Below are 14,365 nucleotides of genomic sequence, written 5' to 3'. Positions count from 1 at the left end.
AGACTCCACGCTTCCAGTGCAGGGTACACAGGTTTGATTCCTTCTTGGGGAACTGTGATCCTGCAGGCCACAAGGCGCGGCAGAAAAAAAAAAAAGCTGGATCAGTTTCACTTCAAACTTGCCAACAATGGGCAAACCTTGGTAAGTGGGAGATGTAAAATGTAGCATTCAAGGTTACTTTTTCAATAAACGTTTTGATGACACTGAACACCTATTGACAGAAAAGTTTCCACTGGTGTAAAAAGAATTTAAAATACAGGTCTCTTTATCTAGCAGCAGTCTTAAGCAAACCACAACCTATCATGTTTGTGGAACAGTAATTCCATTTTGAGCACCAACAACATAAGGCATTTCAAAACAAAACCACTAGTATGGTTAAGAGAAAAATTGCTGTCCGCTTTCCTTAAAGATTCAGTCTCTATGTGTTCCAATGGTATCAGTGATTAGATTTAGGAGTAACTGACAGATCATGCAATAAAATCCATGTACTTTATTATCAGTTTCATTATGCAAACTATTAACATTTGAATAGTAGGGAAAAGATTTGAATTCCTTTCCTTGATCCTGAAAAAACTTTGGTGCAATCTGGTTTCCAACATTGTTTGCCTATCACTTGATTTTCAAAAAGTTAGGCTAAAAACATTTTTGAAACTACATTTAAACGTTTAAAACTTCAATAAATCTGCCTAATATTTATTTCTTACAAAATAGGCTCAAAATTCCGTTTGTTCAGTGAATTTTAAGCTTACTTCAGAGAATTTTCTCAAATTGCCAGCCCATGTTCAGACACCATTTACCAGGTAACAGTGGAAATGAAACAGGCCCCTCCCTCCAAAGTTGTGTCCCCAATTTACCAACGTCACAGATTTTTTTTTAGTAGGTTGTGTTCAAGGTCTGATTTTTAAAACACAAAAATAAAAACTTTCAGCCAAGTCTATTTACATAATTTTTTAAAGATTTTTTTTTCATGTGGAACATTTTAAAGTCTTTATTATTAAACTTGTTACAATGCTTTTGCTTTCTGGTTCTTTGGCTGCAGGGCACGTGGGATCCCAGCTCCCCAACCCACACCTCCTGCATTGGAAGGGGGAGTCTTAACCACTGGACCCCCAGGGAAGTCCCTACACAACTAATTTTTGAATGACAAACGAAAACTTTGAAAGCCAGTGCTCTCTCCAGGGATACTTTCCTCCAATATAAGTAACAATTTGACTAAAATGTCATTACCGAATAGTTTTTCTCTAGGGGAGGGGCACATTTCAGCATAAGTACACTATACTGACCCTATGCAACCCAAACTTACCCATACTTAAAACAAACTCAAGAGGGAAACTAACACCCAAGTGGCAATTCAGACTAACTTCACCTTTGGGGAAACCTTATCACAGGTAGCATTTTAAGTGATGTTGTGATATCACTGTCACTTATCAAGAGAACACCCCATTTCCCTCCCTAAAAAGGGGTATCACTGAAATTTTAAACACCTTTGCATGTACTAGTCATACATAGTCCAGAAAATTCTGCTCACTTCACTTTCTTCTATCATACACAAGCCTCTTCTAGACTTAAACAGAATTGCATCCATGAGTTCTTTTCCATGTAATTGCTGAGTTCTCAGGCCTTCTGGGCAGTTGGAAGTTAACAGGTAGCATTTTAAGGATTTACGGAGCCAAGAACCAGAATAAAAAATTTTACATTCATCTGTAAACACTCTCAACAAACTGGAACTATTTTAAAGTTAAACCTAAGAAACTCAAAGCAGCTCACAGGTAATGTGAGAATAGGACTTGTAGAATTGGAATGACTCAGCTCTCATTATGCTGGACTCCCCTTTAAAACTAAGAGCCCAACTACTGTAATTTTTAACTTACCACCCCTATCATATCTGATTTATAAATGCTAGAAAAACACTTCACACGAAAAATATATAATTTAAGATTACTGTATTTCCTTACAAGAGGAATGTTTTAACAAATTTTACAGGTGTCAATCAACCTTTGTTCGAATTGGGCACACATCAAATCTAGCATTTTGGGAGTTTTATTTTGGAAGTGAACTTTTAACTATCAATACAAATGCCAAGATACTACACAAAACATCCACAGGAACTTTTTTCATCTTTTTTTGAATTGTTCACAAACATTTCCTACATAATCCAACATACAACAGAGAAATGGTACATCTTTTTCTTTCAGTTTGCATACAATGGAAAAACAAGAATATATATATATATTTTACAAAGTTTAACTAATAGACACTACCAAGCTGACAATTTAAGTCTATAGGTGAGAAATTATCTAATAAAAAATAATCAGAATTTATTTAGCATCAGTCACTTCCATAACCAAGTATTATTCTGATTAATAAAACTTGCTGCCATTAGGCTTCTGGTATATACTTATACCAACTACTCCATATCTGTTGTATTGCTCCCCACCTTGGTTCTTCACAATTACAAACAGAAAATCGTTGCAAAGTAGGGGCAAGCATTTGCAAAAACAAACAAAAATCCCCAGCTTATTATAAGCATGAATGTGTGGTGGAATTTCCTCCCAAGCAATGGACTTTCAAATCACTTAAGAAATCACCAGAACTTAATGTGTCAAGATACTTTGCCTAAGTCCAAGAAGAGATGCATTTATTTATATCCAACAGAGGACTGAAAATTAAACTTAGTGTTCAGTTTGGGGGCAGGTTGGGGGGAATTCAGCCATTTGAAAAATGACCGTCTTAAAAAAAAATGACCACCAAAAATAGGTTCACTAAATTTATTTTAAAAATCATAAAACGTTTCTTACAAAAGAGCATTACATTCTGCACACTGCTCTGAATAGATGCCAGGGACATATGGACTATTGTTACTTTCCCTCCCTGTCCCACCCCCCCCAAATGTTACAGTGATCACAAAGTAAAGTGTTCACAATAATTACATGGGGGGATTTTTTTTAAACCACCAACAATGAACAAAAATTAAAATTCACTCACTCTGCTGCTGTTTCAAAATTTCAATGTTAGTTTTTGCACACCCTCCCCCACCCCCCACCCGTTTGTAAGGAACTAAAACATTACATCTGGTGAACAGCAAAGATTTCACTACACCTCAAATGCAGAACACCTATGAAGCAGAGGAATGTTGGCTTTTTAAACAGAAGCAGATAAAAAAAAAAAGATGCAGGACTCCTTCAGTTCTTCACTAGTCTTAGAAAAACTTTCCAGAATACTGCTTCACACTATAAAAAAGAAAAAATATCTTGCATTAGAATCCTTCAACATCTGCATACTGCTTCACACTATAAAAGAAAAGAAAAAAAAGTACGAATTAGAATTTTTGTTCGTAACATCTTAATCAACATTAAGACAATTTCAATGCTAAATTAAAATGATAAACATGTCCATTACACAGAGATAAGAATTAAAACATTAGCAATTACAAATTAGAGCAATGTAAAACCCAAGAAAAAAGATTAACAGTAAATCAGACATTAGTAGAGCAGAATTAAAATCCGAAGTTGTTAATATTTGGTAGAAAAGACAAAGAAATGTCAGTTAAGGTGTGAAATGCTGCATTTTACAGCACCAATCATTTGTCCTGTAGAGGCATGGCCTGTGCCATATGGCAGACTGTGATTTGTTGTCGATTTAGTTATCTAAAAACAACAAAATCACTAGTCTTCCACACAGAACTAGACCAACATCCATTGAATCTTCTATATTTTCTACAGGCTCTGTATAATTTATAACAAGTGGTTTTGGCAGCAGTTTTCACCAGAGAAATGAGAAGTTTGCTTGGTTAAGGCTTCTTCCAGCAAGATTAGTATTGAATGTCTTCTTTTATTTAGTAAGAAAGCAGAAGAAAATTAAAGCAAAGCTATTAGAATGTTTAGAAGTTAGGTCCCCAAAAGGTTGAGACACCATGGCTTCTAAAAAGAAAAATCAGTTGAGAAGAGAAGCTTTTTAAGGTTTTAGTACGTTTAGGCTAACATAAAGCTAAACAAACTGACCTGTTCTGCAGCAAGTACTGTGCATTTTGTATCTGGTCCTGTGTTCCTGTAATGGTAATGATCCGGTCTTCGGACCCTTCTAAAGGCTCATCAATTTTGATCGACGCTCCTGACTCATGACGGATTTGTTTAATCCGCTGACCACCTTTGCCAATAATAGATCCAGCCAGCTGAAAAGAGTTTTAAAAACAAGTGTTTATTATATACTTTCAAAGTATTATCCTGTATGTTCAGTGACCATCAAGAGTATTAACTTTGTACAACATATTGACTATGCTGTGCTAATTTAATGCCCCACACTAGTCAAGGTTTGAATTACAATGTAGTTACATCACCCATAGACATTTCCTTTAATAAATGAACCAGGGGCTCAGAACCCTCCTAACTGCTTTTTAATGGTACTGAACATCTTTCGACAAGGCTTAAACTGGAGAATGACACCTCAGCTGAAGTCCTTGAAACACAATTTTAATCCTAAAATGGAATATTTTTGTTAAAACCTTTTATTAAAAGCCAGGGAACTTAAAATGACTTACTAAATGTCCCTTATAATATTAAAGATACTTACATCTTTGGGAATAGTTACTTGTGTAGTAATAATAGGTCCACCAAGATCACCATATGAGCCACGACCCCCTGCATAGGAATAATCTGATTTAAATAATGAGTATTAAGTTCATTTACAAAGCATGAAATAATACTTGATTTCACAAAGAAGAAAACTTACCATATCCAGAGCCACCCTAAAAACAGAACAGAAAAAAACAGAAAATTACTTCACCTTCAAAACTTCAGGTGTTTTAACATTAAATCCCCTAGAGTTTATTAGGAAAGCAAAGTCCTCCTATATCTTCCCTAGTAAGTAAATCTCAAAGACAATCCTCAGGGGAAGAAACCATTCAGGTACACAGTATCCCAAGAAACAAAAATGTTATATGGGGGGAAATAAAACACTTATCGATGACTAAACGAGAATGTTAAAATTATTAGTGACATGAATAATAAACACCCATGATACTCAACCTGTGGTTCATAAGCCATCTGCCACTCTGATGGGCTCCATGTATCTATTGCAGAGTCCCAGGTTTCATCAGCACTGAAACCAACCTGTGTTAGAGATAAAACTATTAATATGAACCTGCACTATATTTGTCTGAAATCACCATTTTTATGACCAATTATTATTTCACATCTCTATATACACTGGCAGTAATCATGTATTTTGGGGGAAACAAAGATGGAACAAGTCTTAATATCCCAGCAAACACCCAAAACAATGATTTAAGTGGCTATCTATCTACAAAAGCCCGTTTGTAAGACAAAATTCCTCAGTTAATAATCTTGAACAAAATGTTAGCTATCCGACTTTAAGACCCCTTTTAGCACTCATAAATAACACTGATGAAATATCAAAGTTCTTACCATGCCATCATAACGGTCTCCAGGTCTTCCTCTTCTGTCATAGGCCATTAGATCTCTGCAAGCATAGTACTTGTTGTAATCTCAGCTGGTCACACATATCAAATAAAAACCTACCCCCTCTACCCATAAAGTGCAGCTTCTTGTATGTTAATGTGTGGATGAAAGAAACTTACCCCCCTCTAGGTGGTGGTGGTGGAGGAAGAGGAAGATTCCGAGCTCTGCTACCACCCCGGCCACCTCGTCCAGGAGGAGGTGGAGGAGGTCCTCGACGAGGGCTCATATCATCATAATCTCTTCTGGATGGAGGCATGGGACGCCCACCCCGACCAGGAGGCATTCTGTCAAAACCACCTCTTCCCCGCATGGGAAATCCCACAGGACGTCCACGGCGGTCATCAAACATCATTGTAAAACCACCATAATCATAGGTTTCATCGTAAAAGTTGGGATCATAAGGCTGAGCACGTCCTTTAATGGGAGACTGAAACAAAAACATAGCAACTTTATAGACTGAGGAAAAAGCCTTAGTTCATACCAAACATTCTTTTAACAAACAGAACATTTAAACCCTTTGTATTTATCCTGGGAGGTACTCGAGATAGGGCTAGGAATATATGCAAAGATAGGAAGGATTTAAAAAAAGCATTTCTGGTGAGTTTCAAACAAAAAAATTTGAGTTTTACTGCTTGCGAGGTAAGGATTAACAGCTTTATTTTACCCTTAGAGCTTAAGTAACAGACTACAAACCCCTTTCACATTTCACAATGGGGATTATGAAGAAGTGACCACCCCAAGGGCTGAGGGGATCGATATCCTGGGTATGCAGTGTAGTACTATAAAGGAACCATAGAAACTTCTTTTGAAGGACCAAAGGCTATTAAAAACCTCACCAACAATGTAAAGACAACTCTCCAGATTCTCCCAAAGTATTTCTAAGTTAAAGTGATAGCTAAAAGCAGGGTGATAGAAAATTGTTAGGTGAAGGAAAAGTAAAAGTAAAAGCCATTTGTCTAAATGTTCTCAAAGTACTTTTGAACAAGACATCTGTTTTACAAAATTAAGCGCAAATAAAATAAAGGGTTCTGAAGGTACCTCTGATATAAGATCAAGGATGATCTTTATGCACTCTACAACCCTATCAGGTTTTCCTCCAATAAGAACGACTCTGTCAGTGGATTGAGGACAACATTCCTGGAAAAGCTTGATTGTTGTCTGAGTGTTCTGTAACAGATTTACAAAAAAAGCAGCATTAATCAATCATTGATCAATCAGAAAAAAGGAAATGCAGTACAAAACAACGTCCAGGTTTAGACAGATTTAATTTGTATTTCAGTAAAATTTCCCCCCATATAAAAAGCTTGTTAGTAACACTAGGACTTTGCACAATAAATTTTTGGCAAAATAACTTGTATAGCATGGTCAGGCCTTTCTGTTATATTTTAATTAGCAAACTAGATAAACTTAAGGGAGGAAACTCAAAAAGGGGAATGAGAGAAGCCCACGGAACCAAGTCCACATAAAAAGCTATTTTCTAGTAATATGGCAGGAAAAAAGTAAACTATCACTTTACCTCTCGAAGTTCTTTGATTTTAGCACCTTTGACCCCAATAATTCCTCCTGCCAGACTCTGATGAATCAACAGTCTCAACTCGCAGTCAAAGTCGCTTCCTTTATAGTGTTGGTACTGCGGAGGGAGAGTTATAAAATTTTAGTCCCAAATCAAGGATTCCCCAAGAATACACACTTATCTGCTATAAGCATACCAATATACTGTTGCAGTGAGCAACCTGAATTTATATTTCAATAACTTTACCAGTTATGTGCTTATTATCCTCAATAGCCAGGCCCAAAAAGGACATTCTGCACCACCTTAAAAAACTATTTTATTTTCAGGTCCTGCAACACCATACCCACACTGCAGCCATTTAGCATGTCGCTGTTACCACAAAATTATTATTAACATTCAAATAACACCATAATAAAAATGACTGCAAAGCACTTTGCAAATGTAGTTAATTCCCACTGCAGCATGGAGCAGGGTCAACAGTGAGTTGTAAGACCATTCATTTATCATGTTTTTAAGCCTTTTTTCTATAGAGATGGGAAAAGTACGCTATGTTGAAAATAAAATTGATCCTATGGGCCAGGCTCCATACTTCAGTGGGGTTCAATGGCACTATGACATACATTTAAGCATTCCACAGCATCAGATTCGAGCGGGAGCTGGCTGGTTGCAGTGGGTGATGGCAACTGCAGGCCCTGAAAGTAGAAAAATAAGAGTAATAGGTTAAGTGTCTAGTGTGATCAGGCTATTGTCGCATATATTGGTAAAGCTACTACAACATATTTCACATCTATATCATTAAATAACAAGAAACTGCTTATCTACGTTAAGGATCAACATACATTGCTTTTCTCTGTACACCTAATAAATAAATGATTACATAAAATTTAAAAATCCTTGAACTAAATCAAACACAGTCCTTTCTGACAGTCCCACAATCATTATTCTAACTCAAAATCTCTAAAACTAAAGCCCATAAAACATATGCTAAACCTCATGAAAGTGTATGGCCACAGGTAGTTCCTATCTACTCCAGTGGCTAGACTACATTTTCAAACAAGTAATGTGGGTATAATAACCCTGCACCTTAAGTGGCAGAGTGCAACACACTGCTGCTACAAAACTGTTATAGCCAATGTCTCTCCACCTCCCCCATTTTGCCTCATTAAAACATCCTTTAAGACCCCCCAACTGCCAAATACATTTTAAAAATGAGCCTACCTCTTCCAAGGTAGGGATGATTTTCTTCAGAATTTCTCCAATTGTTTCAATATCAGCACTGATACTCAATATGCTGTCAAACATCACAAATACCAGATAGTACAAAAAAAAGGTGGAAAAGAAAAATGAGTTTTGTGGTCATCACCAGTAGTCAAACAACTTTTACAGAGAAGAACATACAATTATTTAATCCTCCCCATTTAAAGTAGCCTATTTATACATTTTTCACATGCATTTTGTTTTATGCCCAATACAAACATGGTAACATTATTAGGAGACTTGCAGAGAGACAGAGAATGGGCTCTTGGAAGGGCTCAGATTAAGTGGGCAATAAATTGACCAGAACTGAAGCAGAGTTGAATACTTATGTTCCCCGCCACCACTAAGTTAATTAAGGATACCCTCGCTGTTACATTGGTAAAACTGGCACACCTTCTCTTAGGCAAAGTGGGGGAATATGCAAGTGGTGAACATTATATTTGGAGTAAGGTTATGAATACCAGTTAGAAATTAGATCACTAATGGGCTCTGCAAGAAAACAAATACAAATGCAAGACAAAAACAAAGACAACACAAATGAGAAGTGAAGGAAAGTGAACCAGAGTTAGCATTTCATCAGAAAAAATTATGAACAGGCAATGTTGGGAAGCAAGGTGGGCCACAAAGACAGAGCGAGAGACTATTTCGGTAACAATTTGATTTACAATGCAGCAAATATGCAACACTTGAAGCTGTGCTCCTTCCATCGAAATAAAATTAGTGGATCGTTTGGGTGGGCAACTCACGGTAAAAGTTCAGTGACAAAAAGACTTAATGGGGAAAATAAGACAGAAACTTGAAAAACAATACACCGTCTAAAGGGGATACTATTTAATTATATAAAAGGCAGGTAATAAAATACATTTCTCTCTTTCTAATCAGGCAGTGAGGCATAAACTGTTGGGACATACCGCTCGGGGCCACTGCTGTCTGGGACTGAAACACTGGCATTGTACTGCATTGGTCATTGGCGTTCGTGGATGTTGGCATTGGGCATGGGCATTCAATCAGAAGTTGTCAAGTATGGTACCCGTTTGGCAACGAGCACATTTTTGGGCATAGCCAACCAGGGTTTTCACATGGGCGTTCAGGGGCGGATGGGCCAACGTCATGGTGGGCAACGCAGGGGTAAGTCGATCCAGTACATGGGCAACGGAGATATATGGCCAAAAAAACAAGGAGAGGGAAAAGGGGGAAAAGCAATAAATTTTAATTTAATACAAACTATACTCATACTCTCAATTAATGAAACAAGCTTAAGTTGTTCTGAAGACTAACACAATAATGGACTTCTCTATATCTGACTGTGGCTTAACATTTAAGGACCTTTAATGATGGTACTTTTTTTTTTTTAAACAAACAATGTTTCAGTAGCAGGCTGGCTCATGAGGGTAGACACAAAACCTGTCATGACTCGAATTCTTGAGGAAATGGGGAAATTATTAACCCAGATAATTATATAGAACATCTGGATTAAAAGGAAAGAGGTTTATAAAAGACAAAACAAAAATTCCCACACCACCAAAAACCCTAACTGTTAAAAGACTGTTTGGTTTCCTGGAGATTTAAAAACGCACTCCTAGATCCTACAGGCAAGTTTGTAAAATTTAAACAATTTTTCAAGTTCAGTTTACAGTAATCAAGAGGAACATACAAAGATCTGTGACCAAGAGAGAAATGAAAAAATACCAAATAAGTATTCAACACAGTTATTATTTGCCTCAACTTTAGCAAGAAAACATCAAGAGTGTGTACATGAGAAAAAAAATTTAGGAAATCTGGTGTACCCAAGTCCTATAAATATGCTCACTTCTGGTGATACCAACATTTAATGTGTCTAATCACAAGAGTCAACCCACTATAAAATATGAAGACTCAAAACAAATCATCGGCATTGACAAACGGCTTCCCAGTTGTAAGATTAAGTGCCTACTCTATTCTTTACCCATATCTTAATCATGCAACCTTAATTTCTTTGTGCTCCATGTGCAAGCTGTTAAAGAACAGATGGGCAAATTGGAAAAAAAAAAGGAATAAAAAATTTGGAGTTTAATCAGCCACCTGCAATGGTTTTCAGTAATACTGTACTTGATTCATACATGGGTAATGGTACAAATTAAGGAGTTTTATATTGTTATTTCTAATTAAGATGTTATCTTGCTTGAAGTGAATAATTTGGTGTAAAGTTATTAGAAAGGGAGATTTAATATAGACCACCCCCTGCTCAATCTGGGCTTTGTTAAGTTAGGAATGTCAAACCTTGAAAATCATCTATGTAACCAATTATTATAAAAGGCTTGAATCTAGACTATTAAATGATTTCTATGATGCAATTCTTTAATCCTACAAACACATAAACTGAAGCTTCCTGTGTAGTAGTTTAAACTCTTAAATACTTACGTCTGTACGGAGAGCCTTAATATTCTTGCCTCCTTTTCCAATCACTGCCCCAGCATTCTGGAGAAAATAAAAAGAAACTTATTTTGTCTTTTCCTAGAATTAAGGTGTCTTCCTACGCTCTTAAGATTTTAGCCAAACAAACAAACACCACACATGTCTAAACTCTTTTTTGGTTATAGAGATGAAAATCTATCTGGGGATGTCAAGACCATCAGGTTAGCAAAAACTAAAGAGTCTATGTGCTTTAGGGACTAAACACCAAGGCAGAGCTTTGAAATACTCAGAACATACTGAGTCTAAAACTTAAGCAATAGCACTAACTTTACAATGTCTTTCTGCAAGCCAATTAAATAATTTAAATGCCAGTAGGTACTTTCACATTGTGAGGTGTATTATCAGTCAGGTAAGCTACCAACCAGGATGTTTTCTAATGAATTCACAATGTAATCAGACACAATCTTTAATCCATTAATGCTTTAAGGATCATCCACACCCATCTCCTAGTTCAGCCCTGTAGTAGGCTCACTATGTTAAGGGCTTTCTTTTTAATTGTTGGCAAAATAACACAATTACCATAACCTAGAAAGTCTGTTTAGGAAAAGCCAAACAAATCTTTTATATTCTGCAGGCTGTAAGCTTTTGCAAGCTTCCCAGAAGGTTCAATCAGAACTTTTCTTAATTCCTACTTAAGAACCACTTTCAAAGTTTCAAGAATAAAATTTATACCTTGCTCTGAAGCAGAATGCGTAATTCAACCATCTCATCAGTGTTTCTAGATCTTTTAAAAGCTTGTTCCTCTTCCATATCTTCAGCAGGGCGTTTACCTAAAAATTAACAGTTCAAATTTCAGAAAGCACCAGCATCTTCAAGGAAGGGTAGGTTTAATTACATTTCAATTTTAACCTACAGATTAGAGAAACTTTAAGTCCACTGTTTAAAGGGATTTGTTGCTAATCTTAGGTATGTTTTAAAAAGGCCAAAGGCACTGGTTCTTGGACTTTTAAGCATGAATTTAAGCACTCCATTCCAAATGGTTTTCCAAACACAAGATATTGTGACAACACTTCAAAGGATAAGAAACTTCAAAATGCAAGAAAAACATTAGTTTTACATTTACTGGCTTTCTTTTAATCAGTTTACCGTTACCTATGCAAATGAGTTACTTCTGGTTCATAAAAATATGCTCAGATGTAACTGACACGGATCTCAAATTAAACATACAAAGTAATAATGAAATTAACAGACCAACAAGAATAAAATTGTTAAAATGTCTTCTCACCAAATTCACCATTGGTTTCGGTGTTGGGAAAGGTTTCCTCTGGCTGTTCAGTTTCCATTTTCTTGTATTAAAAGGAACACACCAATCTGTTGAAAAATAAAGAGGCTAGTACAATTGGTTTATTGAAAAGTAAGCTGTGCATCTTGCTAAATGTTAAAAACAAGGAAAAGTAATGACTGTTTCTAGAACGTACCAGTTATTAAATATATCCTTGCAGGGCAGAACTGAAGTGTTCTGGGCGGGACCAACTGACACCCTAGTGCTGCAGTAGCCTATAAAAACCAACACAAATCAGTTTTGCTTTTTTGGTTATTACTGAATACTAATCAACACCAATTTGAACACAACAAACAAAAGATCTATTTCTAAAACTTGCTTCTTTGTTTTAGGGTCTTAAACTTCCAAACGATTGCCTTCAAACACAAAAACACAAGCCAAAAGACCGTATCTGATTCTTTTGTAAAAGGAAAAACACATTTTTAGCCTTTGGATCAAGTCCCACCACAGCAATTAGTTACTTTATATGATAAATACAAAGAAAACTAGACACATGTAGGGCATATCGATAAACCCATGAGTCTATTGTTCCCGAATATAAATTTATAAAAAGATACACAAAATTATTTTTACATTGGGATTTTAAACCGCTTTTGGGTTTCTTTCCATTGGTGACTTGAAAAACTACCTTCTGAAATCTTTAAAGTTTACAAATACAAAAACGAATTCAAGCCATACCCAACCGGCCGGTCAATCTACTGGAGCGATAAACCTGCAAAGCTGATACAGGAGCACACCCAAACTGCTAATACTACTCGACTATCCAACAGAACCCCTGAACACCAACACCATCACTAGCGAGATATTTTACATTACGTTAAAAGTGGTATAACCTCACAATTATACCTCCAACACCACACTGGCGATAGGACTGCAAACAGCCTTTTAGCTCGCCTCTCATGACTGGCGAAAAGCGGCGACCTGCGGCCCTCAGGAATAGCTGAACAGCTTAGAGCTAAAAATCAAGGCCATATTTACGCCTTCCACTCTTCCAATGACCAACTGAAACGCTAACCTGGCCCATCACTCAGTTAAATACTGAGGTGTGGTGGAAGATTTGGGTAAAGTGGTTTAACGACCGCAAGCTCTATTTATGAAAATAAACAAGTATCCTTCAGGTCCTTCAGTCACCGTTTCTCAGACCGTGAAAATCGCTAAGTACATGCGTGGCCAGCCGAGCGCAAACATGCCGTTCTCTCTCCAACGCCCGGGACACCGGGATCGGCAACGGCCCAGCAACAGGAGTTGAAAAAGCTCCCGAGGCGAGAGCACCAGCGCCGCACCTCTCCTCACCCGGATCCGACAGGAAATGGCGGCCCGCGTAATGGCGACTACGTGCTACTAGGCGGAGCCGAGCGCGGACCCCCCCTCCCCCACCCACCACGCGGTCCCGAGACCTCGTCCCCCGCGCCCTCCCCCCACCGCGGGAGAGACAAAGCAACTGTGGCAGCTCCGACCCTTCCAGCTCGCCCGTTCCCGCGTCGGGCCCAGGCCGGGAGCGCCCAAGTGCGCCGGAACCCACACAAAGAGAGCGGCGTTCTCTACCGCCCTCGGGGCCCGCCCGCCGACCCCCTCTCCTTCCCACAAGACCTAGTTCCCAACACTACAAAACTGCAGCTCATTCCACCGTCACAAGCCTCGCGACTCCCCGAAGCCTCCAGTACCGCAGCGCAGACTGCAGATATACGCTCAGGGAAATGGCGGAGGTGGGGGGAGGGGAAACCCGGCAACGTTCCATCCCAGAACAGGCCAACTACCAAGCAGCCCCAACCGCCTCCCTCAAGTGGAGAAACTGGTCTCCGGCCCTCGCCCCCACGCGCCGTTCGCCCAGCCCCATTCCTCACCGGGCAAGGCTACCGTCCCTATGCCGCCGCGCCGCCTCAGCCGGTCACAGCTAGACAGAGAACGAGCGTAGGCCCCCACCGCCCTCCCCGCGCTCTCCTACCCCGCCGCCGGGCCCGATAGGCTGCCCCAGCTACAGCGGTGGCGCGAGGGCGAAGCGATTGGCCCAAGGCCGCGTCAATCAAGGCGCTGGAGGAGGCGACAGCCCCGCCTCCCGCCGGCGCCTCCCTTCAGGCTGTAAGGCCGCTAAGGGCCCGAGAAAAACCAGACTTGGAAAAAGTCAGCGCAGCCTTTAGGGAGGCCAAACCCCTGCCCGAACCCATAATACCCAAGCCCCAATAACCCTAATTACCTATGGGCCGCAAATAACCGGGAAGTAGGGAAGACGTCGACGTTGGTGCAGCAGAGAAACAGAGGATAATGGCGCCTGCAGTGCTTTCGCCCGGAGAGCCCTCCTCCTTTCTCGTTCGCGCACTCATTAGCTGGGGGGAGGGGGGGAAAACCTCTCGCGAGAACTAAAGGCTGTCCAGTTCACGCGCA

The 14,365-nt window shown here is 39.0% G+C and overlaps 1 protein-coding gene across 13 annotated transcripts; it reads right to left on the bottom strand.

The window, feature by feature from the left end:
* Positions 1 to 2,022: 2,022 nt before the first annotated feature.
* HNRNPK (heterogeneous nuclear ribonucleoprotein K) lies at positions 2,023 to 14,311 on the bottom strand. Of its 13 annotated transcripts, none has more exons than XM_079927026.1 (17): positions 14,178 to 14,311; positions 12,120 to 12,198; positions 11,927 to 12,012; positions 11,374 to 11,471; positions 10,648 to 10,704; positions 9,159 to 9,202; positions 8,209 to 8,281; positions 7,611 to 7,682; positions 6,994 to 7,107; positions 6,516 to 6,644; positions 5,597 to 5,904; positions 5,424 to 5,478; positions 5,025 to 5,108; positions 4,729 to 4,744; positions 4,570 to 4,652; positions 4,002 to 4,171; positions 2,023 to 3,290 (listed from the first exon to the last, which is right to left on the bottom strand). In XM_079927026.1, the coding sequence occupies exons 3-17, from the start codon at positions 11,982 to 11,984 to the stop codon at positions 3,257 to 3,259; spliced, it is 1,395 nt and encodes a 464-aa protein (XP_079783152.1). In that variant the 5' UTR covers positions 11,985 to 12,012; positions 12,120 to 12,198; positions 14,178 to 14,311; the 3' UTR covers positions 2,023 to 3,256. The 13 variants fall into 13 exon arrangements, with proteins under 13 accessions (XP_079783152.1, XP_079783158.1, XP_079783159.1 ...); XM_079927032.1 differs by having other exon boundaries at positions 2,023 to 3,230; XM_079927033.1 differs by having other exon boundaries at positions 4,570 to 4,637.
* Positions 14,312 to 14,365: the final 54 nt, after the last annotated feature.

Source organism: Stenella coeruleoalba, assembly GCF_951394435.1.
Source record: "Stenella coeruleoalba genome assembly, chromosome: 7".
Taxonomy (NCBI): Eukaryota; Metazoa; Chordata; class Mammalia; order Artiodactyla; family Delphinidae; genus Stenella; species Stenella coeruleoalba.
Note: the sequence above shows the minus strand (reverse complement) of the source record. Positions and strands in the feature narration are given on the sequence as shown.